This window comes from Melozone crissalis, unplaced genomic scaffold (assembly GCF_028551555.1).
Source record: "Melozone crissalis strain CALT ecotype California unplaced genomic scaffold, PUWL_Pcris_2 ptg000041l_1, whole genome shotgun sequence".
Classification (NCBI taxonomy): domain Eukaryota; kingdom Metazoa; phylum Chordata; class Aves; order Passeriformes; family Passerellidae; genus Melozone; species Melozone crissalis.
In genome coordinates this window covers 9,070,418-9,096,745 of record NW_026535819.1, presented here as the reverse complement: position 1 = coordinate 9,096,745, position 26,328 = coordinate 9,070,418, and the positions used below count along the sequence as shown (strand labels likewise).

Here is a 26,328-nt window from a genome sequence, read left to right as displayed (position 1 = left end):
GGCTGGGCTGGGGGATCCCTTCAGTCCCTCCCAGCTCAGGATGTTCTGTGATTCCAGGATTCCTCTTGCAGGGTACAGCTGGTGCCCCTGGGGTGAGGGGACAGCTGGGACAACAGGGCCCTGGGGTAAGTGATGGGAAGGGGGTGCCTGGATGTGGGGTGCTCTCATCTATAGTAGAAACAGGAGATCCCCCAGCCAGGGAATAATGTGCTCTGAGTCCATGATTCAGAAGGCTGAATAATTGCTATATTGAATATTATATTATATTATATTATATTATATTACATTACATTACATTACATTAATACTATATTACATTAATACTATATTAAAACTATACTATGGAAAACCTGTGACTGACTGAGACAGCCAGGACACAGCTCTGAGTGATTCAAAGCTAATCACTCAAAACAACTTTCATTGTTACCACTTTCAGTTTTAGTTACCAATCACTTTCCGTTACCAATCTCCGTAACACATTCCACATGTGCAAAAACAGGAGCACTGAATAGAAATAAGAATTGTTTTCTCTTCTCTCTGTACTTCTCGCTGCTTTCCCAAGAAAAATCCTTGGGAAGTTGTGCCTGCTGCTCTCTGTGAGGACAGCTGTGGCCACACTCATCCTCCCCCTACAGCCCCACAGAATTCTGCAGGGAATGCTCTGGTTCCCCAGCTTCCACAGGGCTGCTGGAGATGCCACTGTCCTCATCCCCAAAGCTCCTCTGCCTCTCCTGCTTTCAGGCACCTCCATTTTTATTCTTTCCCTGTGGATTTGTCAGCAGAGATGGTCCAGCTCTGCTGATCCCTTCCCTGGGACACCCTTTTCCCAAGGGATTTGGGTGCTCCAGAGACTTGGGACAGCCTGACCTCCCTCCTGCCTGGCCCAGGTGCCCCTGTCTGTGTCCTGGAACCCCAACCCACAGAGCTGAGAACTGGGGCTTGAATGGGGTGAGGGGTGTGGTGTGGGGGTCGAACAAGGACCTCACCCTCATCTTAGGGGAAGCCTTGGGAGGGTTTGTGACTCTTCTGGTCCCTTTTTGGGAAACAAATCCATCTCAGCATCCCTGCAGAGCCAAAGTAGTGCCCCCATTTCCCAGCCCATGCCATCCCTGTGCTCTGGGTGGGTTGTCACCTCCAGCAGCACATGCAATAATTCCCTTTGTGTTTTGCTTTTTTAACTTGCATTCTCTCTCTCTCTGAAGGGTTTCCTTGGCCTGCCAGGTGCAAAAGGCACCCAAGGAGAGCAGGTGAGTGATGGCATCCATGGGATCCTGCTTTGGAGGCAGGAGAGCTGTGGCAGAGCAGCCCAAAGCTGCAGCTCTGTGTTCTTTATGTGTGCCTGGACTGGATGTTTGAGTAGGTGCCAGCTGGGGCTGTTTGGGGAGGCAGAGCTGAGCTTGGGCTCCTTTTGCTGGAACTTTCAGGCTTGGGAGTGTCCTGAGGGCTCACCTGCCTTTGGAAGGGGGAATGCTTTGGCCTGAGCTAAGGGACACAGCACTTGGCATTGTTTGGGTGGTGCCAGAGGTGCCACCACCAGCTGGGAGCTGGCACTGGCATGGGCTGCTGCGCTTGGTCTGGTGGGGATTGAACCCAAAAACCCTGGAACCAGATCCAGCAGGTCCCTGCTCCCAGCTCAGAGGGGCCCATCCAGAGCAAAGCCCTGACTGGAGCAGGGTAAAATTCCCTTTATTTGGAGCCAGGATCAGACACAGTTTGCACCAGGGATTTTTCACTGTAACCCCCACTGCTGCTGCTCTTGCAGGGCTGCCGAGGTCCCGGTGGAGCCAAGGGAGATTTGGGAGCCAAAGGAGGCAAGGTACTGATTCCCAAGGCTGTGGTGCCTCCAAATGCCACCTGGAGGTCCCTGGTCACCCTGGGGAGGGGACATGGAGGGGCTGAGTGCTGGAATGGGAGAATGAGACCCCTCTGCACTCAGGGACAGGGACAGGAGCCAGGGCACGGCTGGGGCTGGGCCAGGGCAGCTCAGGCTGGAGCTCAGGGCAAGGCTCTGCCCCCAGAGGGTGCTGGCACTGCCCAGGCTGCCCAGGGAATGGGCACAACTCCTGGAGCTGCTCCCTCTGTTGCTCAGATGTGCTTCACCAGCTGTGGCTGCCCGAGGACCGTGGGCCCTGCTGAATTTGCAGGGAACCCCAACAAGGGAAGAGATGAGAACCTTGACTCCATGTTTCAGAAGGCTGATTTATTATTTCATGATATATATTATATTAGAAGAAAATTATATACTAAAACTCTACTAAAAGAATAGAAGAAAGGATTTCATGAGAAGACTAGCAAGGAATAAATAAATTATAATAATAAATTATAATATATAAAAAATGATCATATAGAAAAATAATTATATATTTATAATGAATATATAAAAATAAATATATTAATTATATAAATAATTATTATATTTATTATATATAAATGATCATAATAAATTATCATATATATATAAAAATAATATGATGATATATTTATATATGAATAATTAATGATAATAAAATCTTGTGACTGACCAGACAGTCTGAGCCAGCTGACTGTGATTGGCTATTAATTAAAAACAACCACATGAGACCAATCACAGATGCACCTGTTGCATTCCACAGCAGCAGATAACCATTGTTTGCATTTTGTTCCTGAGGTCTCTCAGCTTCTCAGGAGCAAAGGATCCTAATGAGAGGATTTTTCAGAAAGTATGTCTGTGTCAGGGCCCTGCTGGGTTTGGGGCCTGTGACAGCCAGGCAGCTCATTCTGTGCTGGTCCCACCACCTGATCCATCCTCCCCTGCTCCACCTCCTTTGGCTGTTTCAACAATGAATTTCCCCATTCTGGTGGCCCAGGGATGCTGGGGGAGGAGGTTTGGGGTGCTCCCCATGCCAGTGATGGGTTCTCCAGGGGAATTCCTGCCCGTGGATCCAGGGATTGCTGTCCCTGCTTGGTGACATTCTGTGTTTTGTTCCTCCAAGGGCCCACAAGGAGCACAAGGAGCCAAAGGCCCTCCAGGAGCCCGGGGCCAGGGGGGCTTGCAGGGCTTCCCTGGCCCCCGAGGGGCTGCAGGGCCACGGGGACCAGACGTGAGTGCCACTGCTGGAATGGAGTGTCATGGGTGGGAGCACACATGTGTCACCTGTGTGGGGACAGCCCTGAGCGGGCACCAGTGCTGATCTATGGAATCTCTCCTAAGGGATCCCTTTAACAGCATTGGGGAGCTTGGCACAGAGCCACAATAGGGCTGCAAACCGAGCTGTGCCTGCTCCACACCCCTTCACCCCAAAATTCTCTGCTGGGTTCACTGATGGCAGAGCAGCCTCAAGCAGAGGATTCCCAGCCCTCCCCAGCAGCTGTGCAGGATCCCACTGAGTCCCTGTTCTGGGTCAGCTCCTTTGCAGCCTTTGGGAGCAGAGGGTTCATGGATTGCTCATTTTGTGCCCCTCTCTGGCTCCTGCCAGGCCCCTGGAGCCTGTGCTGGCAGCCTGGAGGGCTTTGGGGATGCTTCTTCCTGCAGTGTGTGCTCTGAGTGCTGTCTGGGAGACTGAAGCCACCTCCAGCACCGTGTTGGAGGCTGGCTGCTGATCCCTAGTGATTCCCAGCTTCTCAGGAAAAAGAGGATTACTTTCCCACTCATCTTTCCAGTCTGCAGGGGCTGCCCTCCCACTCCCAGGGCCTTTGGGATACCTTCCTGGATCTGCTCTTTGGCTCTCCAGGATGAGTAACAGCTCCTCCCACCTCTCAGGATTTGGGGATGGAGCAGGAATCCTCTCCTGCCTTGTCCCCCCTCCAGGCAGCACTGCTGGGCTGGAGCAGGCAGCAGCCTTGGCACAGCACTCCTTGGGATTGCCTTTAATTTGTCCACCAGGAAACAAAAATATCCTTAACCAAACTATTGAGATTTTTCTTTCTGCCTGGTTTTTTAGCCCTGGGGATGGGAGAAGTCCCCATTGCTCACGAAGCCATTATTGGTGTCACCTCTGCTAACACTCTCAGTGTTTTTCCCCACACCAGCAGCAGGCTGGTGACTCCCCCGGGATCTGGGGCTGTGTTTTCCCTGGATGATTCCTCCCCTCTCTCCTGGCAGGGGGAAGAAGGTCAGATTGGCCCTGCAGGGCTCAACAGCAGCGAGGGCCCCAAGGTCAGTGCCAAAATTTGCTGTTTTCCCAGGGGCTGCCCACTGCCTTGCATGGCAAACAGGGATGTGCCCACCTTGCCAGGCTTCCAGGGCACCATCCTGGGGGGCTCCAGCCTCTTGGCCCCCTCCCCTGCCCTGTCCCTGTAGATTTGCAATGCCTGTGTTTCCCTTTGTGTGGATTTTAGGGATGCCAAGGACCTGATGGCCCCAAGGGAGCCCCAGGAGCACGGGGAGCCCGGGTAACTAACGGGGTGCTGGAATTTGGGTCTTGGAGCAGCTTCGGCTGTGGGGGGATTGAAACAAGCCTGGATTGAAACATTCCTCCCTTGGCTTGGGATGTGCTGGGACAGAGCACATCCTTCAGGGACAAGGATGTGCAGCTTTGGTGCTTTGCAGCGTTGGGATGGTTTGGTGATTGCTGGTGTTTTGCAGGGCCGTGTGGGGCAGCGTGGGCTGGTTGGAGTGCCTGGACTGCCTGTAAGTAGAGGGTATCCCACACCCCTGTGGTGCCATGGGGAGCTCTGGGACATGGGAGCAGCATGCTGGGATGTGGCCAGACCAGAGGGTCAGGAATTTGAGCAGGAAAAGTTGGGGATGGGCAGCTCAGGCTGTGGCACATTGCATTTTGATGAACCACCTTCTCAACACCACAACTTCCTCCAGAACACTGAGCACAGAAAATTCCAGGAAAGAACTTTATAAGGAAGCTCTGTTATTCAGGGCTGAGGCTGGTGAAGGAGCCAGGAATAAATAGCTGGGGCAGGAGGTGGGAAAACCCAGCTGAGGTGTTGCTGGTGGGAACAGCTCCCCTCCCACATGGATGTTATTTCCCATCCTGAGGTGGGATGGAGCAGGGAGGAGCTGCTGGAACTGTGGGATGAGCTGTGCACCGAGGAATCCACAGCTGATGTCCCCCATTGTCCCCCTGAGGGGAGGCTCTGGGGCTGCAGGAGCCCCTGTGGTGCCACCCTGAGCCAAACTCTCCTTGCAGGGCTCGCAGGGCGCACCGGGAGCGGAGGGCGCAGAAGGAAAGCCTGGTACACAGGTTCCCATCCTACATCTGTACTTGCCTGGGGACAGGGTGCTGGCAGGGGTGGGCAGGGGCAGCTGAGCCCATGGGGACACCCCACAACCTCCCATTCTTGTGACTCTGTGGGACAAGACCTTGATGCCATCAATGGGGTCAATTACCAACCTCCATCCTTGTCGCCATTTGGGACAAGACTTTGATACCATCAGTGGGGGCACTTCCCAACCTCCCATACTTGTGACTGTGTGGGACAAGACCTTGATGCCTTTAATGGGATCACTTCCCAACCTCCCATCCCTGTGAATGTGTGGGTCAAGACCTGATATCTTTAATGGGATCACTTCCCAACCTTCCATCCCTGTGACTCTGTGGGACAAGACCTGATGCCATCAGTGGTGTCACTTCCCAACCTTCCATCCCTGTGAATGTGTGGGACAAGACCTGATACCTTTAATGGGATCACTTCCCACACTTCCCAACCTCCCATCCCATGGCCGTGTGGGACAAGACCTTGATTCCATGGACTTTGCCATGATGGGGACTAGGAGATGCTGTTCTGCTTCTCCATCCTCATCCTCATTCTCATCCTTCTCCTGCAGGGCCCCCCAGGGATTGTGGGCAGCCCAGGCAGGAGGGGACCTCTGGTGAGTAGAGCTGATTTCAACCCTTCCATCCCTCTGCTGAGTTTTATCCCTTTGGGAATGTGCCTCCAAAGCATGCCCATGGGCAGCTGGGGGTGCTCCTCTGGGAATCCTGCTGAGGGGGAAGCATTGGGAACAGGGCAGGGCGATTGCCCACCCCTGGCACTGCTAGCCTGAACAGATCCTGCAGCAAGACCAGGGCTGGCAGCAGGTTTTCCCTTCTGCAGGATATCATATATTTATCTTTGCTCTGAAATTTAAAAAAAATAATTAAAAAATAAAAATCTGGCGCTTCCCTCAAAAAAGAGGATGAAAACTGGGTCAGAGACACACATGAGTGCTGCCAGCATCACACAGAGTGTCTGGGGGCAGGAGTGGGTGTTGTGTCTGTGTAGTGATTCCAGAGGAATCCAGGAGCTGGATTTTAAGGAAAAGCCCCAGTGCTGCCTTGCCCAGGCTGGGCCCTTCCCCTGTGCTTTGGGTGGCGCTCAAACCCAGGGCTGAGTCTCTCCATCCTCCTCTCCTGCCCTCCCTCCATGGCTCCTCCTCTCCTTCCCTCCAGGGATTTGCTGGTTTGCCAGGGGGGCGTGGGCATGCTGGAACTCCTGGATCCATAGTAAGGAAAAAGAAAATGTTCCTCTGCATGAACTGTGTGTTTTCCTAGGTGGCATGTCAGTGGGGCTGGTGCTACTGGTGGGGAATGTGGGAATTTCCTCAGGAATCAGGTAATCTGTAGGACCTGATCATATCTGGCTGATAGAAGACATTAAAAAGCCTCAGTGGTAGAAATAATTTGGGTTATGGAAGAGCAGCATCATTCTCCCAAGGAATCAGCCTGCACCAGGAACTGTGCAGCCTCCCTGGGCCTGGCAGGGTGTCCATGGGGAATGGCAGCTCATGGAAACCCTCCATGGCTGAGCAGGAGCTGGCTCTGGGTGCAGGGAGGAGATCCCAGTGGCAGAGGGTGGCACAGGTTCAGGAGGAGGGTGCTGGCACTGCCCAGGCTGCCCAGGGAATGGGCACGGCCCCGAGGCTGCCAGAGCTCCAGGAGCCTTTGGGCAGCGCTGCCAGGGGTGCCCAGGGTGGGGGGGCTGGGGGGGCTGGGCAGGGACAGGGGCTGGACTCAGTCCTGGTGGGTTCCTCCAGCTCAGTGACCTGGGATGGAGACCTGGAGCAGATCCTCCCTGAGAGCTTGCACTCAGCTGGGCTTGGTGGTGATGTTGAGAGCAAGGATTGTCACCTGCCCTGGTGGCAGCCCTGCCAGCCATGGGGGCTGGTGTGCAGGAGCCACCAGGACCAGGCACAATGGCTGAGTTTGCCCCCTGTGACCCTGTTGGCCCCACGAGCTCAGGGGCAGCAATGGGGGCTCAGCTCCTCTCCCCTCTGACTGACACCTCCTCCCCAAATAACCCCAAAGGGCTCTCCAGGAAAGCCTGGACCTGATGGAGACCCAGGCTGCTTGGGCCCAAAGGTGAGAGCTGGGGTTTGGGGGGGTGGTTGTGGCAGTGAGGGTGGTGCACAGCCCCCAGAGGCTCTGGGGTGCTCTGGGGGGATCCCATGGACTCAGCCCAGGGGACCACTGAGCAAGGGAGGGGGCCTGACTGCATCCCAGGAGTGGGGCTTTGCTGATTCTCTTGTTTTGCCTGCCAGGGGCTGCCTGGGAAGCCGGGCTTGGAGGGGCCACAAGGACCTGTGGGCACCTATGTAAGTGATGGAGGGGACACAGAGGGGACACAGTGGTGGCCAAACTGGGAGGAGGCTGCAGCAGCCTCCAGCTGGGCACTCACCACCCTGCCAGGGCTCCTGCCTTTCCCTTCTCCCAAAAATACAGCAATGCCAGGCAGCCCCAGCTGCCTCTAACCCCGAGCTCTTCCCAGGGCTACCCAGGAGCTGCTGGAGACCGCGGGAGGTTGGGACGCAGGGGAGACAAGGTAGGGATGGGACACCCCCTCCAGCACTGGGAGCATTGGAAGCATTGTTGGGATGAGTTTTGAAGCCTGTGGATGGGTCTGGAGGTGTCCACAGTCTGCAGCAGCCATGGTGGGAGGAGAACAGCTGGATCTGCCTCCCACAGCAGGTGCACCATTGGCACTCCAGCACCTCCTCTGCCCAGACCTCTGGATTGTTCTAGGGGCTGGTTTTTGTTTGTTTTGTTATGCTTTTTAAATAAGTTTTTGCATTAAAATATACAGAGGAAAGGAAATCTTTCTTGCCTCCTAACAGGGAGAAAGGGGAGCTCAGGGTCCACCAGGATTTCCAGGAAAAGCTGGTCCAAAGGTAAGCACTGCTTGCTGCTGTCCTGGGCAGCTCCAGCCTCTGGAAAGCACCAGGCAAGTCCTCTGTGCTGGGCTGGGAACGGGGAAAACAGGAAAGCTTTGCCATAGGGTGTGGAGACCCTGAGAGGCATTCCTGGGCTAGGGAGACACAAGAAACTTCCCTCAAAAGCTGTTTGACCCCATTGGCTCCATCCCCTTGTTCCATGTCCCTGAGCCACTCCCTCCCTATTCCCCCTCTGGCCCCCATCCTTGTACTGCTCCCATGGCACTGATCAGCCCCTACCTCTGGGTAAACAAAAACCTGGGCTCCCCCCTGAGTGCTGGCTTTGGATGGACCCTGACTATCTCAGGGTGTGCAGACCCTGAGAGGCATTTCCCTGGGTTAGGGAGACAGAAGAAGCTTCCCTCAAAAGCTGTTTGACCCCATTGGATCCTTCCCCTTGTTCCTATTTCCCTCAGCCACTCCCTCCCTATTCCCCCACTGGCCCCCATGCCACTGATCAACCCCTACCTCTGGGTACACAAAAACCTGGGCTCCCTCTGAGTGCTGGCTTTGGACTCTGACCATCTCAGGGTGTGCAGCTGAATTAAACATCTGTGGATACCATGCAAAGCTCCTTTTTGCTTCCTTACCCTGGACTATATTAGCAGCTACTTTGGCTGTTACAATAGAGACCTTTTGCCAGTCTTGCAGTTAAATTGGCAGGGGGCTCAGCCAAGGCTGTGTCACCCATGGTGCTCTTGTCCCCCAGGCTCTGCCAGGTCCTCCTGGTCCTCGTGGTGCTCCAGGCTCCCAGGTAGGGCTCTCCTTGCTCCCTGCATTCCTGGCTGTTCCAATCCCTCTGCATGGGTGTGTGAGCTGCAGCACATCCCCTGAGCTGCCTGCAGGATGGATCCATCCCACAGCCCTTGCTGGGGGCAGGCAGGACCCTGGTCCCACTCCCTGCTGGCTGGGCTCTGTCCTGATGCAGCACAGACACCATTCAGATGGTCCCACATTGTCTTTGCAGGAACCCCTGTGGCAGGGAGGAATGATGAATCTGACTCCATGTGCTCAGAAGGCTAATTTATTACTTTATAATACTATAATATATTAAAGATATATAAAAATAGAAGTATTTTATTAATATAATATATAATATGCTGTATTATATTTATTTATATATAAAATAGAAGTATTATAGTATACTAATATAAATATATTAGTATACTATAATACTATACTATACTAAAGAATACAGAAAGGATACTTACAGAATGCTAAAAAGATAATAATGAAAACTCGTGACTCTCCAGAGTCCTGACACAGCTTGGCCCTGATTGGCCAAAGAGTGAAAACAACTCCCAGCAGAATCCAATGGAACAATCACCTGTGGGTAAACAATCTCCAAACACATTCCACATGAGCACAACACAGGAGAAGCAAATGGCATAAGAATTGTTTTCCTTTTCTGTGAGGCTTCTCAGCTTCCCAGGAGAAAAATCCTGGGTGAAGGGATTTTTTCAGAGAATGTGAATGCCACAGTCCCAAGACAAGGGGATTTCTCTGAGCAAAGCCTCCCCCTGATCCCAGTTCCCTGATCCCAGTTCCATGGACACACTGCTGAACATCCTTCTTTTCCCAGGGCAGAACAGGTGACCCAGGTCCTCGAGGGCTCCCAGGGCTGCCGGTAAGTGCAGAGTGAACCTTGCTGGGCTGGGGGCTGTCCCACAGGGTGGAAATCTATTGGAACCCTGTTTGCTGAGAATTTCAGATTTCTGGCCTTGCAGGGTGTTCCTGGCACAAGAGGGCTGGATGGCATGCCTGGGAAGGCTGGTGCAGGTGGAGAAAGGGGCGCTCCTGGAGCAGCTGGGGCTGCTGGCCCGCCTGGCTACCCGGTGAGTGCTGCTGGGAGCCCTGCCCTGAGCCTCTCAGCAGGACAGGGATTGGGGGTTTTCCTGCAGCTGCAGCCTTGGGGAGCTCCCTGAGGCACCTGCAGGAAGGGAAGGAAAAGGGATTCCCTTCCCATGGCTGTGTGTGGTGTGTCAGGACATCCCAGGCACCCCTCTGGAGCTGCAAAGGCTCCTGAGCTCGGGCCAAACCCCTCTGCTGATGTGGGCTGTTTGTTCTCAGGGCCAGGAAGGTCCAAATGGACGTGAAGGACCTGCAGGGATGAGAGGAGACAAGGTGAGCACAAAGGAGAGGATTTGGTTTCCCTGGGACGTGCCCATAGCCTCAGGCTCACCCCACTGACCTCCCTGGGGCTGGGGGAGCCAGCACTGCTCCCTGCTTGGCCCATTGCTGTGGGGTGGGGATTTGCATCTCGGGGAGCTACAGAGAACCACCACGGCTGCTTGTCCTTCCTTTGTGTCCTCTGCAGGGTGAGGTGGGAGATCCCGGGGCAGCCGGAGTCCGCGGGCTGGATGGGGAGCAGGTACAGCAGCTGGGACCTGTGTGCCCACCCCAGTGGGGCTGCCCCAGCCTCCTCCTCCCCAGCTTCCTGCTCCAAGGATGGCAGCAGGCTGCTGATCCTCAAAAAAGCCAGAAGATTACAGCTGTGAGCTGTGCTAGGGCTGGGCTTTTCTCTCCTCCACAGGGACCACCAGGACCACCAGGAGCAGAGGGTCAGCTGGGGCCCAAGGGTGAGCAGGTGGGTGCTGGGGGTGCTGCTGGGCTCACCCCACTCCTGCAGGTCACACAGGCACCTGAATCCATGGCAGGTGTTTGAAACCCCTCCCCAGCATCCTCATGCCTGGGGATTGATGTTGCTGGGCATGGCAGGGGAGTCCTATAAGAAAACAGAGTTTTTCCAAGTGTGGTGGTGTTTGTGGGTCCCAGGATGAGGGAAGAGATGAGAATCTTGGCTCCATGTTTCATAAGGCTGATATCATTTTTTTTATAATATATAATCTATAATATAAAAATATGATAGATGAGATGTAAAATATGATCGGTGAGATAATATAATATAATATAATATAATATAATATAATATAATATATTATTATATAATGTATTATTTATATTATATAATATAATTTTAATATATATTATATTATAATTTCATATCTCATCAATCATATTTTATCTCATCTATCATATTTTTATATTCTATATTATAGTCTATGTATTATGTGATATATATATAATATATAATATATAATATAATGTATTATATATTATATATTGTATATTATATATTACGTATATATTATATATGTTATACTAAAACTATACCAAAGAAAGAGAAAGGAGACATCAAAAGGCTAGCAAGGAATGGAATGAAATCATAATAAAATCTTGTGTCTGCTCACAGCCTTGACACACGTGGCTGTCATTGGTCATCAAGTAAAAACGAATTTCACATGCTGGGTAAACAATTCTCCAAATCACATTCCAAGGCAGCAAAACATGGAGAAGCTGAAGCTTCCCAGCTTCTCAGGAGAAAGATCCTGGCAAAAGGATTTTTCAGAAAATATGTCTGTGATATGGGAAAGGTATCTGCCAGTATGGGAAATGATGGTGGATAGAGCCAGGCTCAGCTGGAAAAGGCAGCCAGGAATCATCCTGGTCATTTGCATCCTGTCCAGGGAGAGGCAGGAACCCTTGGAGCTCCAGGCATCAGAGGGAGCCCTGGGGAGCCAGGGGACGAGGGGACAGAGGGGCCACCAGGACGGCCTGGGAAGCAAGGCAAGGAGGTACGTGTGGGGCTGTCCCCACAGGGAATGGGAATGGGAAAGGTGCTGCCTCTGGACCCTGCCTCTGGCTTTGCCCCACAGAGCCTGGATGCTCCCATGGAATCGGGGGTTGATGATTTGGGGTCCCCATGCTGGGCAAGGCATGCTCAGCATTTTGTCCCCTCTCACTTTCGGGGCAGCAGGGTCACAGCTGGGGTGATCTCCCAGCACAGGAGGTGAGGCTGTGCCTTACCCAGCATCAAAATCCCAGCCAGGGGAGGGTGGAGAAGGCCATAGAAATCAAAGCCCAGCTTTTAACCCACCCTGGGATGGGGCTGGGGAGGAGCTGCTGTGTCTGATGTGGGCATTTCTCCCCGGGCAGGGTGACACTGGTGACACTGGGGACCCGGGCGAGCCAGGACTGCGGGGACGGAAGGTGAGGGGTGTCCCTAACCCTGTCCCTCTTTGCAGCACCTCGGGAACACCCCTGGCCTGCTCAACCTCTGTGACCGTGTTCACAGGGGTCTGAGGATGAGGGAAGAGATGAGGATCTGACTCCATGTTTCAGAAGTTTTATTTTATGTTATTATTATATTCAGAAGTTATTATTTTATGATATATATTATATTAAAACTATACTAAAAGAATAGAAGAAAGGATTTCATCAGAAGGCTAGCCAAGAATAGAATAGCAAAGAATGATAACAAAGGTTTGTGGCTTGGACTCCCTGTCTGAGCCAGCTGACTGTGATTGGCCATTAATTAGAAACAACCACATGAGACCAATCACAGATGCACCTGTTGCATTCCACAGCAGCAGATAACCATTGTTTACATTTTGTTCCTGAGGCTTCTCAGCTTCTCAGGAGGAAAAATCCTGAGGAAATGATTCTTCATAAAAGATGTCTGTGACAAACCTCTGCTGCTCCATGGTGGGGACAGAGCAGGACAGGGGTGTCCCCATGGCTGAGGAGCAGCCCAGGGTGACCTGCTCTCTGTGGGGTGACACAGCTCACCTCCATGCAGAAACTCATTTATTGCTGTTCCTTTTCCCTCTTTGTGGTGACACTTTCTCCATCTCTGAGCAGGGCAATGCTGGCCCCAGGGGCCCTCCTGGAATTCCCGGTCCAGGAGCTGCCACAGGTGAAACCGGAGGCAAAGGGCAGAAGGGAGAGAAGGGCCGAGAAGGTTTGCTGGCAAGTACAGCTGGGGCTGGGCTCCCTCACCCTCCAGTGTCCCCAAAGCCTGGCTGAGGCTGCCCAGGAGGGCACCCACCCCTGGTGGGAAACCTTGGGCTCTGGGAGCTGCAGAAAACCCTAGGAACCGTCAAATCTCCATAATTAGGGGGTTTCATGTCTCACAGGCATGACACCAAAATTGGGTCTTGCTGGCACCAAAGGGTGGTTTGGGTTTGTGGGGTACTTTTGGGCAATGCTGCCTCCAGGCAAACCCCAGCCCTGCCAGGCTGGGAACATGTCTGCCTCTGTGTGCCAGGGCCAGGGCGGGGTCACCGGAGCTGCAGGACCTGCCGGAGCCAGAGGATGGTTTGTAAGTCAGATCATGTCCCCTGTCCCTTTCCAACCTGTCCAGACTTGGTGAGGGGACATTTGTGTGACCGGGAGCACTGGGCAGGGCCCCATCTCTGTCACTGACCTGGTGAGAGGACATTTGTGTGACTGGGAGCACTGGCAGAGCCCCATTTCTGTTGCAGATGTGGTGAGGGGACAATTGTGTGACTGGGAGCACTGGGAGGGCCCCATTTCTGTCACAGGCCTGCCAGGGGACATTGTGTGACTTAGGAGCACTGGGAGGGCCCATTTCTGTCATTGACCTGGTGAGAGGACATTTGTGTGACTGGGAGCACTGGGCAAGGCCCATCTCTGTCACAGACCTGCCAGGTCTGTGTGACTGGCAGGGCTGGGTGACCCATGTTCCTCTGCTTGTGCCCTGAACAGGGGGGGACAGGACTCCGTGGTCCTCCTGGGCTCGACGGTCCCGAGGGAGAGAAGGTACAGAGAGATGATGGCTCCAACCCTTCATCTCCGGGTGAAACTCCCTTTTCTGGCCTCTCCCCAAGCTCTCCCAGTGGGAATGTGCTGGCACTGGGAGTCCTGGGCAGGCTGGTGACAGGGGGACCTGCCATGGGACACCCTGAGATCCAGAGCCAGCAAGGCAGGGAAGGGTTTTCCATGGACAGAGCTGTTTCCCCTCCTTTCCCAGGGAGATCCAGGGCCACGAGGTGTGGATGGACCTGCTGGGGCTGCAGGATTTGAGGTACTGATGCCTGGAATGTTGCAGAGCTGGGAATTGCCAAAGACTTCCCTATTTCCAGTACAACCCAAAGGATTTATTGCCCCTTCACTGGCCAGATCAGAGAGCTCAGAAATGAGGAGGGGGTTTAACACCTCATACTCAGCACTGACTCCCAAAACCCTAAAACCCCAAACTCCCAGTACCCAAACCCCCAAAATCAGACCCTTTCCAGCACCCAGTGGTGCCTCATGGAAAACCTGTTCCTGCTGCTGAATCCTGTTCACTCCCATGTGGTTCCCAGGGTTGGCTTGGCCAGCTGAGCGTGGGATGTGGGACAGGATGCTCAAAGTTCCCTCAGAGGTGAAGGACACGGTGCTGAGAGGCTTTTATTGAACCCCCATGTTCCCACAGGGACAGGCTGGAGATGATGGAGTGAAGGGAGATGGTGGCAAGCCCGGCCCAGTGGTGAGTACCAGCTCTGCCCCCAGAAATTCCCTTGGGAAAGAGGTTTGGTGGCATTTTGGGATATGTTTCACCCTGGGGGTGGCTGCAAAGTGAGCTCTGCCAGCCTGGCCATGGGACTGAGTCATTGCTTCCTTGGATTTCCCACAGCAAAAGCTCCCAAAAGGAATTTTAATAGAGCTGTTAAGAAAGGAATTTTAATAGAGCTGTTAAAAGCCATGCCAAAGTGCCAGGGCTGTTGCACAGGTAACCCTGGGCTGCTGCAATCTGCCTGAGGCAGCTCCAGGGCTGATTTCCCCTCTTTGGAGCAGATCCACAGGTGTACTGTGGCTCCAGGAGCTTCCCAGTGCCCCAGGATGGGCATTCTGGGCATGGTAGAGCGCCCCAGATATTATGGATGCCCCAAACTCAGCTGCAGGATAAATCCCACCTGCATCCCAGTTTTGCCACCTTGCACTGCCACTCTGCCCAGGCAAAACGTGCCCTTATGGAATCCCAGAATTAGGTTGGAAGGGACCTCAAAGCTCTTTGGATTCCATCCCCTGCCATGGGCAGGGACCAGGTTGTTCCAAGCCTTTAGCTTGGGTGATTTGCTGGGAGAGATCAGGCTCTGGAATAAACTCTGGGTGGATTTGCTACAGAATAAATTCCAGGGGAGTTTGCTGTAGAATAAACCCCAGGGAGATTTGCTGTGGAATAGACTGCAGGGGTGTGGTGGTGTTCACAGGGGTCCCAGGATGAGGGGAGAGATGAGGATCTGGCTCCATGTTTCAGAAGGCTGATTTATTATTTCATTATATACATTATATTAAAACTATACTAAAAGAATAGAAGAAAGAATTTCATCAGAAGGCTTGCAAGCAAAGGAAAAAGAATGGAATGATAACAAAATCTCATGACTCAGAGAGTCTGAGCCAGCTGTGATTGGCCATTAATTAGAAACAACCACATGAGACCAATCACAGATGCACCTGTTGCATTCCACAGCAGCAGATAATCATTGTTTACATTTTGTTCCTGAGGCCTCCAGCTTCTCAGGAGAAAAAATCCTAATGAAAGGCTTTTTCTTAAAATGTGTCTGTGACACAGGGGGATTTGCTGTGGAATAAACTCTGGGTGGATTTGCTGTGGAATAAACCCCAGGGGGTTTCCTGTAGAATAAACTCTGGGGGGTTTACTGTGGAATAAACTGCAGGTGGATTTGCTGTGGAATAAACTCTGGGCAGATTTGCTGTGGAATAAACCCCAGAGTTTATTCCCCAGGGGTGTTTGCTGTGGAATAAATCCCAGAGGGATTTACTGTGGAGTAAACTGCAGGAAGATTTGCTGTGGAATAAACCCCAGGGGGATTTACTGTGGAGTAAACTGCAGGGAGATTTGCTGTGGAATAAATTGCAGGAGGGTTTGCTGTGGAGTAAACTGCAGGGAGATTTGCTGTGGAGTAAACTCCAGGGGGGTTTGCTGTGGAATAAACTGCAGTTTGATTTGCAAAGCTCAGTGCAGCTGCAGTCCCTCGGGGTGCAGCTGCTGGGGCCCTGCTGAGGACAGGGGTGAGCAGTGTCCCCCTCTCTGTGCCCTGCAGGGCTCACAGGGCGCTCGGGGCCTGGCAGGTGCCCCTGGGCTCCGCGGCTACACCGGGCACGAGGGAGCCAGAGGAGTGCTGGGCACCAAGGGCCAGCCAGGCCGGCAGGTAACGCCTCTGCTCCGTGGGGACATCCCTGGCACAGCTCTCCCTGGGGACAACAGCCCCAGCTGTGCCCTCCCCTGCTGCCAGCATCATGTTTTGTCCCCAAATGAACTCAGGGGACTCTCGGACCACCGGGCGAAGCTGGAGCCACTGGGCTGAGTGGCACTGAGGTGAGCAGGCTCCACTCTGCCCCATTCCCTGCCCCAGCTTTTCCAGCCTCCCACACCTGTGTCCCTCACAGAATAACCCAAATATCTGAATAACCCAAAGGTTTGGATTCGCCTTGAATTCTGTTTTCCTTCTTAGGGCCTGGTGGGTGCAAAAGGGGAGCCAGGAGAGCCAGGAAAACCAGGACAAATGGTGAGGAGTGGGATGGAGCTGTTGTGGTCCTCCCTGACAGAGGCTGGGGGATGCTGGCATCTCCTGGAGGTGTAAAAGTCCAATCAGGCACCATCTCCTGCTCCTGCTGAACTCTCCCTGCTCCAGAGAGAGGGAAAATCCCAAAGGGAAGATTCCAGCTTAGAGCATCCTCCTGAGCACCCTGGGGAAAGGCAGGGAGGGAAGCCAGGAGGGGCATCCCTGGCACAGCATCCTCAAAGAGTGGTTTCCTTCTCCTTTGGGATTTTAGGGGGCTCCTGGACAAGCTGGTCCTAAAGGAAGGAAAGGCTGCAAAGGAGATAAGGTACCCCCAAATCCTCCCCTGGGGATGGCACCTGAGGGTTCTGCCCAGTGGGCATGGGGTGGGCAGGCCTGAGCTGGGGGGACCATGGAGAGCAAACAGTGGGAATTGCCCAGGAGGATCTGCTTTTCACCACCTGGCAAGCACAGGATGCTCCTGGGCTGGTTTTGGGGTGAGGGGCTGGCACATCCTGCCTCCAGCCTGGCTTGGGGGGCACAGGGGTCTCCCCAGCTCTTGGTGCCCATCTCCAGAATCGCCCAGTGCCTGCTGGGCTCTGTCCCCATCTCCTCCTGCCCACTCCTGGGATGTGGCTGAGCTGTTGGAGAGCTTCATCCCCCCTCTCCTCTTCCCCCAGGGCGATGCTGGCCAGGAAGGGGACAGAGGGGTCCCAGGAGAAGCTGGCAGACGGGTAAATGGCACTGCTGTCCCCACCAGGGTGGCAGGGAGCTGCTCCTTGGAGCCTCTGCAGGGTCTGCAGGGTGGTCCCAGTTTTCTGGGGGCTCAGAATCCCTGGAGAGGGGATCCTGGAGGGACAAGGGGTGGCTGGATCAGTTTGGAACTACCTGTGAGTCTTTCACCTGTGGTCCCCAGGGCAAGCGAGGCAGGATGGGCCAGCAGCCCCCACGGGGTCCCTGGGGACACAAGGTAGGTGGCTTTGTCAGGCTGCTCTGTCCCCCTGGCAGTTTGGGGGTGCTCCCACCTGCCTGAGCCCTGGGTTAGAAATGAATAAAGCATAACTGAGGGCTCTGCAACCCCCAGAGCCTCCCAGCCCAACAGGGGCATCACCCAGAGCCCCATGGGCTGCTCTCCCTGCCCTGGAGCATCACCCTGGGCACAGCCAGGGCTTCTCCCTTTGCATTTCAGGGCTACCCAGGTGACAAAGGACTTCCAGGACCCCAGGGCCCCCAGGGACTCTATGTGAGTATCAGTGTGGGGTTTTGGGGTGCTGGCTGCTCCCTGTGTGACCCCACTGTGTGACCCAGCAGGAACCTGTTTAAAATGAGGGAGTTTTTAAATGGTTCATCCATCTCCTCCTGTCTTCTCCTCCAAAATTATCTTCCCAGGAGGGTGTGTGCAGTCAGACAAATAACATCATTCCCAAAATGTGGTTCTAGAAGCCAAATCCTTCCTTTAGGTATGTGTCTGATGCCAAGCAGTGCTGAGCACTGGTGGGGCTGTGCCCACATGCCCAGAGAGCTGTCATGGCCAGAGGCACAAACTGCAGCCAGCAAAAAGGACCCAAATATGTATTTTAATTACTAGAAATTGCTTTTTTCTCTGCTTAAAATTAAAAATAACCCCAAGTTTGGCAACTTCACAAAATTCCCCAGGCTGGATATTCTCAGGGAGCCAAGGCACCTCCAGTGCATTTTTAATGGGCTTTGCTGATGGATCCTCCTGAAAGCAAAAATCAAAGAAACAATGAGAAAATGCCTCAAAGCTTCTAAACCTGCCTGAAATCCTCAGGATCCTCAGGTGTGGGGAGGGCCCTCCTTGCCAGGGGCTGACAGGAGCAGCTCAGCCCAGGGTGAGGCAGTTCCACGTTTCTCTCTTAGGGCATCCCGGGGCTGAAGGGCATCAAAGGAGACCCTGGACCGAAAGGACACAAGGTAGGGGACATGTGCCAGGCACAGCAGGGACACTGGGCACAGGGTGGCATTTGATTTGCTGAATGCCATCCCTTATTTCCCTCTTTTTGAACCCTGATGGCTGCACCATCTTTCTCTGGGGGCTGGCCACCATGTCCCCAGGTGCTGGGAGATGGAACCTTCAGTTTTTCTTCCAAATCCAGTCCTTTTGCACCTTTCCATCCTCCTGGAGTTGGAAGCAGCAGTGTGGAGCCTTTTAACTGCTGCTTTCAGCATTGATGCTGATGCACCATGAGCTGAACCTCCCTTGTGCCATTCCTGATGGATCCTTGGCTGGAGAAACTGAGCACATCCCATCCCATTCCATGGGTCCCATCCCATCCCATCCTATCTCATCCCATTGATCCAAATCCCATCCCATCCCATCCCACTGATCCCATCTCTTCCCATTGATCCAATCCTATCCTGTCCCATCCCATTGATCCCTCTCCCACTTATCCCATCCCAGGCAATGGGGAGCTGCTCAGAGCCTTCAGGAAAATGAAACTTTGGGAATAATTAAAACTTTAAATTCATTGTCAGCTCTGAGCAGCTCCAGAGAGAAGCAGAGGGGAGGCTGTGCTGGGATTTCTCCCCTGCTTCTGCTTTCAGCACACTAAGAATCTTCTTTATTCTCTCCAAGTGCTTCCTTCCAACTTCCAAGGTTTTCCTGAGAAATGTTTTAGTCTGGGATGATCCTTTCATCCCTGCTGCTGCCTCTGTCCCCAGCAATGTGGGTGCAGTGAATTCTCTGGAACAATTCTCTGGTGTTTGGGGGTTTTTGCTCCAGAAGTTTTGCAGCCAGCAATGACTGGGAATTTCCTCACCCACACTGGTGTCCTGGGGGTTCTGTCCTTCCCTTTGCCACCACAGCTCTCCCTGACTCTCTCCTAGGGTGAGAAGGGCAGCAAGGGTGACCTGGGCCAGCAAGGGGACGATGGCTTCAAGGTGTGTGACAAATTTTGCTCTTTTCCTTCCCCCCAATCCCTTGTCACCCTGTGTGACATCCTGCCACATTTCCAGGGCAAGCCAGGACCCCACGGTGTCCCTGGGAGGCCAGGACCCAAGGGAAGGCAGGTAAGGGCAGGGTGGAGAGGAATGTTAGGGACTGAAATGAGTATTTGGGGTGAATTCCTTGTTTTTCCATATAAAATCCAGCTGGGGAAGGGGCTGGGTTGTAGAAGGATGAAGGGCTGGGGGATGTCCTGAGCTCTCTGTTGTCCCTGCAGGGTGACACTGGCCCCCCTGGCCCACAGGGACACCCTGGAATTCCCGGGACACCGGTGAGTCCTTCCCCCTCCTGCAGGTTTGGGGTTAACTCCTCACCCCACAGGGATGCAGGTTTGATCCCACCTGCCTCCCTCTTATCCTGGTCCTGTCCTTTCCTTCCAGGGCTTGTCTGGACCCAAAGTAAGTGGTGGGGAGCAGCTGGAGGGGGATCAGTGGGATCCCTCCCCTCCTTCCCACTCTGGGGGTGCAGCTCAGCACAGCAGCATCTCCCCCCTTCTTTCCTTCCCTTCTGCACCTCCTCCTCTGGCAGGGGCTGAGAGGCTTCCCAGGCCTGCCAGGCCCCAGGGGCACACCAGGGATGCCGGTAAGCAGAGCCACAAACTCCCCCCAGCCCAAAATCTGGGTCACCCACTCCCCCAAACCTGGCAGTGAGGCCCTGCCATGCCATGCTGTCACTCCATGGGGATGCCCAGCTGCTGGCACTGGTGGAGGAGCTGCTGAGGGGCTCGTGGGCAGCAGCCAGTGCCACCAGCACTGTCATTGTCCCCCAGGGTGTGGCTGGCCCCCCTGGTCCCAGTGGGCCTGCAGTGATGCTGTCCCAGGAGGAGCTGCAGGTGAGTGACCCTTGCCCAGGAGGGAAGGTGTGGTGGTGTTCACAGGGGTCCCAGGATGAGGGAAGAGATGAGAAACTTGACTTTATGTTTTAGAAGGTTGATATATTATATATTACATTACATTACATTACATTACATTACATTACATTACATTACATTACATTACATGAAAATGTTATATTAAAACTACACTAAAAAATAGAAAAAAGATTTCATCCGAAATCTAGCAAAGAAAAAGAATAAAATAATAATAAAATCTCGTGACTTATCAGAGAGTCTGAAACAGCTAGACTGTAATTAGTTATTAATTAAAAGAAATCAAAGATGCACCTATCGCATTCCACAGCAACAGATAATTATTGTTTTTCTCCTCTGAGGCTTCTCAGCTTCTCAGGAGAAAAGATTTTAATGAAAAGATTTTTCAGAAAATATCTGTGACAGGAAGGGGCTGCCAGGGATGCTGTCCCCATGTCCTGCTCCTTCTGAGGTCCCCTGTGCACCAGGACCCAGAAAATCCAGCTACTCCCTCTCCCCCCTGCTTGTCCTTGTCCCCTGCATGTGCCATCCCTGATGATGCTCCTGGTGGGGGGATCCATGGTCAGCTTGCTGATATCTCCTCCTTTTTCTTCCAGCACCTCATTTATTCCTCCAACCACCTGAATTACACTCTGGTCTGGGCTCTGCTGGACACCCTGAGCCGGGAGCTCCAAGCCCTCGTGGAGCATCCCAATGGCACCAAAACCCACCCAGCCACCACCTGCAAGGAGCTGCTGCTGGCTCACCCCGGCCTGCCCGATGGTACCAGGGCATGGGGGCACCCCTGGGCCTGGCCTGGTCTCCAGAGCCTGGGAAGGGACAGGCAGCTCTTTGAAATAAAGAAATTTTGGGGAATGAGGTCAGATGGGCTTTGTGGGCATCCCTGGAGAAACAGGCTGGCAGCCTGGGGTGGGATGGCACTGTGTGGCACCCTCCCTGTGCCAAACCTGGGTGCCAGGGCTGTCCTCTCCTCCCTCCAGGGCAATACTACATCGACCCCAACCAGGGCAGCCCCCAGGACGCACTGAGAGCCTTCTGCAACTTCACAGCTGGGGGTGAGACCTGCATCGCCCCCGTGCACAACCAGGTACGGGGTGGCTTTTATTGGGCAGCTGCAGCCCCAGGGACCCCTCAGTGTGGTTGGTGGGGCTGGAGAGGGGAAGGGTGACCAGTCCCTGGCTGTGGTGACCAGTCCCTGGCTGTGGTGACCAATCCCTTGCTGTGATGACAGTCCCTGGCTGTGGTGCCCAGTCCCTCGCTGTAGTGACCAGTCCCTCACTGTAGTGACCAGTCCCTGGCTGTGGTGCCCTCTGCCCTGGCAGGGAGTGAGGACTGAGGATCCTGGTCACGGTGTGTGCCAGGCTGCAGGGACACACATGGGCTCTGTGCTGGCTCCTTGTCCTGGCTCCACTGTCCCTGTTGGGACAGTGTGACAATTGTCCCCTCTCCCCTCAGGTCCCCATCAAGGCCTGGCTGAGCACCTACAGCTCTGAGAACACCTTTGAGTGGTTCAGCACCCTGCCCGGGGGATTCCTGGTGAGTGCCTGGCTGGAACAGCCAAGGGGACACAGAGCTGGGTTGGGGTCTCCAAGTGCCACCTGCAGTGCTGGGACAGTGTGGGAATTTGCAGGGGTCCCAGGATGAGGGAAGAGATGAGAATCTTGACTCCATGTTTCAGAAGGCTGATTTATTATTTTATAATATATATATTATATTAAATGAAAATTATATACTAAATCTCTACTAAAAGGATTTCATCAGATGGCTAGAAAGGAAAAGAATGATAATAAAATCTTCTGACTGACCAGACAGTCCGAGCCAGCTGACTGTGATTAATTAGAAACAACTGCATGAGACCAATCCCAGATGCACCTGTTGCATTCCACAGCAGCAGATAACCATTGTTTACATTTTGTTCCTGAGGCCTCCCAGCTTCTCAGGAGAAAAATCCTGGCAAAGGGATTTTTCAGAAGGTATCATGGCTACAGGACAGCACTCGTGTCCCCTGGCTGTGTACAGAGGGATGTGACATTCCTTCTGTGAGGAACCCCAGTGCTGAACAGGCAGCTGGACCCTGCCAGGGTGGGTTTAGCCCTGGGGGAGCACAGCCCCCCTGAAGCAGCCCCTGCATGCCAGATGTGAAAAACGCCAATCACTTGTTTTTAAAATTTTTAAAGTTTAATAGTAATAAAATGGTTATAAAAATAGCAATATAATTAGAGTAATAATAATTTGGACAATTTGGATTAGGACAATATGAAACAATAATAATGAAGAGTTATGGACAGTCCAGGTACCTCTTTCTGGGCAAAATAAGCCCAAAAAAGGACCCACGTATACAGAGGATGAACCCTTTAAAACAACAGCCTGTTGCATATTCAAATATCTCATACATGATGCATAAATCCATTGAAACAAAGGATTTCTGTCTGGTCAGAGTCAGCTTCTTCCTCTTAATCCTGACAGTGTCTTCAGGGCTGAGCGAGGCAAGAATAAGTTTGTTTCTTCTGATAATGGAGCAATAAATTCTTTTTCCCTGAAAGATTTAGGTGTCCTGTGGCTGCTATCTCGATGCAAGTCCTTTCTTTAGAAAAAGTATCTTACACAGCATAGTTTCTATTTTAACATTATGTTATAACCTAAAACTATATTTAACACACTACTTAAGAAAATGACTACAGCATCACTTTCTAACACAACACATACACTATTCATTTTAACATTTGTGAAAAGCCAATGCTAAAGCAGGCATTTTTCGCACCGGCTTTCCCCGCAGCTGGAATACGCGGGGGCCAGCCCGGTGCAGCTGCGCTTCCTGCGCCTGCACAGCCACCGCGCCGCCCAGCAGGTCTCGTACTCGTGCAGAGCGGCCCCGCAGCGCCGGCGGCCCCAGCCCCGCACGGAAATCCGCTTCCTCAGCGACTCCCGGCAGCACAGCTACAGCGCCAGCCTGCACGGCTGCCTGGTGAGCCACCGGCACCCTAGGGCCGGGTTATACATGAATGCTCCCATTTCATAATGAATAAATTATTTATTAATAATTTTATATATAAATGTATATATATTTATATAAAATATATAAAAATTTATATATTTTTATATATTTCTATAGAAATAAATTAATATATTATAAATAATAATAAATTATCCTAATAGTTATTAATTATAATTAAAAATAATTAATAATTATAATAAATAACTATTACAATAGTTTACTATTACTTATAGTTCATATTTTTAATTCATTTTTAATTTTTATCTTGTAATATTTTATATTAAAGTATATATTTTATATATATATAACATATATTATATTTTATATATATTTATATATAACATATATTATATTTTATATTAAATATTATATTAATTTCTATATTTTTATTTCTATATTTTCATCTTTTTAATTATTTTAAATTATTTATAATCATTATTTATAATCATTATTTATAATAATATATTAATATTATTGTATTGATAATTTTAATTATTTATCTTTATTATAAATATAATAATATTATAATAAATAATTAAAATTAATAAATAATATGTAATGATTTATTTTAAATAAACAATAAATAATACTTATTACTATAATTATGTTAAAGTATAATTATAAATTAAATAATTAATATTTAATGTCTATTTTTAAAATGTCTATTTAAAATTTTTTTTAATTTTTTTATTTAAATTTAATTTTAAATCTAGTTTTTAATTTTAATTATTTATATATTTTATAATAAAATAGTATTTTATATAAGTATATATAGTTTATATAATATACATTTATATAATATATATTATATATTATATATTATATATATTTTATATAAGGTATATAATATATAATGTTTATATTTTTATTTTTTAATATATTTAGTATTTATTAAATTTAATACTTTATTACATTCTCAAAGTATAAATTTGGAAAAATCGACAAGCAATTTCGAGTCTGAGCCAGGCGATCAGGGTCAGGGAGACTCAGGATTTGGCCTCTATTGCACCAAAGCCCCCATGGGTTTCCAAATGTCATTTCTAAGGGGTTTGTTTTATACAGTCTTTGGGCTCTGGAAGGGGCTCTTCTTTAGCATATTTTAGCATATTATTGCATTTTTTCTTTCTTGCTGCCACGTTTCTCGGAATCAGTGGGTAATTGCTGGAATCCTGTCAGGTGAAAACTTTCTGGGATAAACTTCTGATGATGCCTGTCAAATGCCTTCTGCTGGGGTCTTGTCAGACAGAAAAAAATCCCTTGAAATATCCATCCCTGGAGACAGTCATCTGATGACACCTGAATCTCCATTTTTATCACTTTGCCTATTACTGCGTGTTGCCCCACACTGGCTCTGTACACAAAATGCTGTGGTTTTAATTTCCTTTAGCACAAATTATTTTATAACATATATCACACCTACAAAAGGCTCCCAACATTTGGCAGAGCCCTTTGGAGAGTGTTTGAAGCCCAGCAGTTTGGGATGGAGCAGGGAGATGAGGCTGCACAGGGTAGGATGGGGATGGAGAACATCCATTCCTTTGGAGAGTGTTTGAAGCCCAGCAGTTTGGGATGGAGCAGGGAGATGAGGCTGCACAGGGTAGGATGGGGATGGAGAACATCCATTCCTTTGGAGAGTGTTTGAAGCCCAGCAGTTTGGGATGGAGCAGGGAGATGAGGCTGCACAGGGTGGGATGGGGATGGAGAACATCCATTCCTTTGGCCCAAGGAGCTTCCTGATCTGGGGATGTGGCAAGGGGGAGGAACCAGCCTGGAAAACCCAGGAGGGGCTGGGGATGGAGCCAAGGGAGCTCCAGGCCCTCAGCTGAGGGGTTTGGTGGCACTCAGCTGTCCCTGGTGGTCATTTCAGCTGGACAACGAGTCCTCCATCGCCGACACCATCTTCCAGTTCAGCACGGAGGAGCTGTGGCTGCTGCCCCTGCGGGACCTGGCTGTGTTCCACAACGGCGACGCCTCGCACCAGTTTGGTTTCACAGTCGGACCAGTTTGCTTCAGCTGAAAGTGGTGCCACCCAAACCGAGCCAGCCGGTTCTGTCCCCACCCAAGAGCCATCCCAGTGGGGACAAACGGAGCTGGAGGTGGCACAGGGCTCCCAGCTGCCCCACAGAGCTGCTGTGTTTGGAGCTGTGTTATGCCCTGGACTCCATTTCCTTCTGGAGCAGAGGAATATTGTTTACAGAAGTCATTTCTCTATAAATTATAAATATATTATATATGTATATATTATATATGAGAAGGTGCTGATTTAATGACTGCTTGGGGAAGGTTTGAGAATTATAATTGCTGGGAACTGTCTGTGAGAAAAAAAAAAAAAAAAAAAGAAGCAAAACTAGTGCCAGCTTGGGAAAAGGGGAAGGAAAGGAGCTTTTCTTTGCCAGGATCAAGTGCACAAATGGTTGGAGCATTGATGGCCCAGGACTGGGCTGGGAAGTGGCCCTGGTGAGCCTGGGAGAGCCCAGTGTGCTGCTGCTCCAGCACCTCCCAGCCAGGCACCAAGAGCTGCAAAGGGGTGAAAATGTTAATCCCCCCCAAATCCTGCCTCGGTTTTGAGTCTCTGTCTCACTGAGAGGGATTTTAGTGGTGTAGAGCCAGGCACTGCAGCACTGGGTGCCTTCGTGGGCATCTGCACCTGGTGGCATTTGGAAACTGAGGGAAACTCAGCACTCTCTGTTCCCAGGTGTAACAGGGATGGTTGGAATGTCCCAGCATGGAGCAAACGTGTGTGCTTCTAGTCACAGCTAGAAGGAAAGTCCTCCTTTGTCCTGCCTGTCTGTAGGGAAAATAAAATCACAGAATCCTAAATGGATTGGGTTGGAATAGAACTTAGAGACCATCCAATAGCAGGGACACCTCCCACTGTCCCAGGCTGCTCCCAGCCCTGCCCAGCCTGGCCTTGGGCACTGCCAGGGATCCAGGGGCAGCCACAGCTGCTCTGGGCACCCTGTGCCAGGGCCTGCCCACCCTCACAGGGAACAATTCCCAATTCCCAAT

General features: G+C 51.4%; 1 protein-coding gene across 4 annotated transcripts in view; it reads left to right on the top strand.

Annotated features, from left to right (window-relative positions):
* The window catches only part of LOC128941944 (collagen alpha-1(I) chain-like), an 80,663-nt gene extending 55,100 nt beyond the window's left edge, over window positions 1–25,563 (top strand). For 2 of the 4 annotated variants that reach the window (XM_054284019.1, XM_054284017.1), the window contains 46 exons: window positions 72–125; window positions 1,203–1,247; window positions 1,763–1,816; window positions 2,973–3,080; window positions 4,082–4,135; window positions 4,318–4,371; window positions 4,565–4,609; window positions 5,124–5,177; window positions 5,762–5,806; window positions 6,366–6,419; window positions 7,221–7,274; window positions 7,454–7,507; window positions 7,681–7,734; window positions 8,027–8,080; window positions 8,832–8,876; window positions 9,705–9,749; window positions 9,850–9,957; window positions 10,193–10,246; window positions 10,440–10,493; window positions 10,656–10,709; window positions 11,650–11,757; window positions 12,119–12,172; window positions 12,824–12,931; window positions 13,230–13,283; window positions 13,691–13,744; window positions 13,956–14,009; window positions 14,400–14,453; window positions 16,033–16,140; window positions 16,254–16,307; window positions 16,444–16,497; window positions 16,766–16,819; window positions 17,172–17,225; window positions 17,408–17,461; window positions 17,681–17,734; window positions 18,373–18,426; window positions 19,339–19,392; window positions 19,468–19,521; window positions 19,674–19,727; window positions 19,837–19,854; window positions 19,985–20,038; window positions 20,226–20,288; window positions 20,921–21,086; window positions 21,305–21,411; window positions 21,780–21,860; window positions 23,101–23,289; window positions 25,187–25,563. In XM_054284019.1, the coding sequence (XP_054139994.1) occupies window positions 72–125; window positions 1,203–1,247; window positions 1,763–1,816; window positions 2,973–3,080; window positions 4,082–4,135; window positions 4,318–4,371; window positions 4,565–4,609; window positions 5,124–5,177; window positions 5,762–5,806; window positions 6,366–6,419; window positions 7,221–7,274; window positions 7,454–7,507; window positions 7,681–7,734; window positions 8,027–8,080; window positions 8,832–8,876; window positions 9,705–9,749; window positions 9,850–9,957; window positions 10,193–10,246; window positions 10,440–10,493; window positions 10,656–10,709; window positions 11,650–11,757; window positions 12,119–12,172; window positions 12,824–12,931; window positions 13,230–13,283; window positions 13,691–13,744; window positions 13,956–14,009; window positions 14,400–14,453; window positions 16,033–16,140; window positions 16,254–16,307; window positions 16,444–16,497; window positions 16,766–16,819; window positions 17,172–17,225; window positions 17,408–17,461; window positions 17,681–17,734; window positions 18,373–18,426; window positions 19,339–19,392; window positions 19,468–19,521; window positions 19,674–19,727; window positions 19,837–19,854; window positions 19,985–20,038; window positions 20,226–20,288; window positions 20,921–21,086; window positions 21,305–21,411; window positions 21,780–21,860; window positions 23,101–23,289; window positions 25,187–25,336 (3,105 nt within the window). In that variant the 3' untranslated portion in view covers window positions 25,337–25,563. Of the gene's footprint in view, window positions 1–71; window positions 126–1,202; window positions 1,248–1,762; window positions 1,817–2,972; window positions 3,081–4,081; window positions 4,136–4,317; window positions 4,372–4,564; window positions 4,610–5,123; window positions 5,178–5,761; window positions 5,807–6,365; window positions 6,420–7,220; window positions 7,275–7,453; window positions 7,508–7,680; window positions 7,735–8,026; window positions 8,081–8,831; window positions 8,877–9,704; window positions 9,750–9,849; window positions 9,958–10,192; window positions 10,247–10,439; window positions 10,494–10,655; window positions 10,710–11,649; window positions 11,758–12,118; window positions 12,173–12,823; window positions 12,932–13,229; window positions 13,284–13,690; window positions 13,745–13,955; window positions 14,010–14,399; window positions 14,454–16,032; window positions 16,141–16,253; window positions 16,308–16,443; window positions 16,498–16,765; window positions 16,820–17,171; window positions 17,226–17,407; window positions 17,462–17,654; window positions 17,735–18,372; window positions 18,427–19,338; window positions 19,393–19,467; window positions 19,522–19,673; window positions 19,728–19,836; window positions 19,855–19,984; window positions 20,039–20,225; window positions 20,289–20,920; window positions 21,087–21,304; window positions 21,412–21,779; window positions 21,861–23,100; window positions 23,290–25,186 lie in introns of those variants that run through there. The other 2 variants (XM_054284018.1, XM_054284020.1) reach the window with 2 other exon arrangements.
* The last annotated feature ends 765 nt before the right edge of the window (window positions 25,564–26,328 follow it).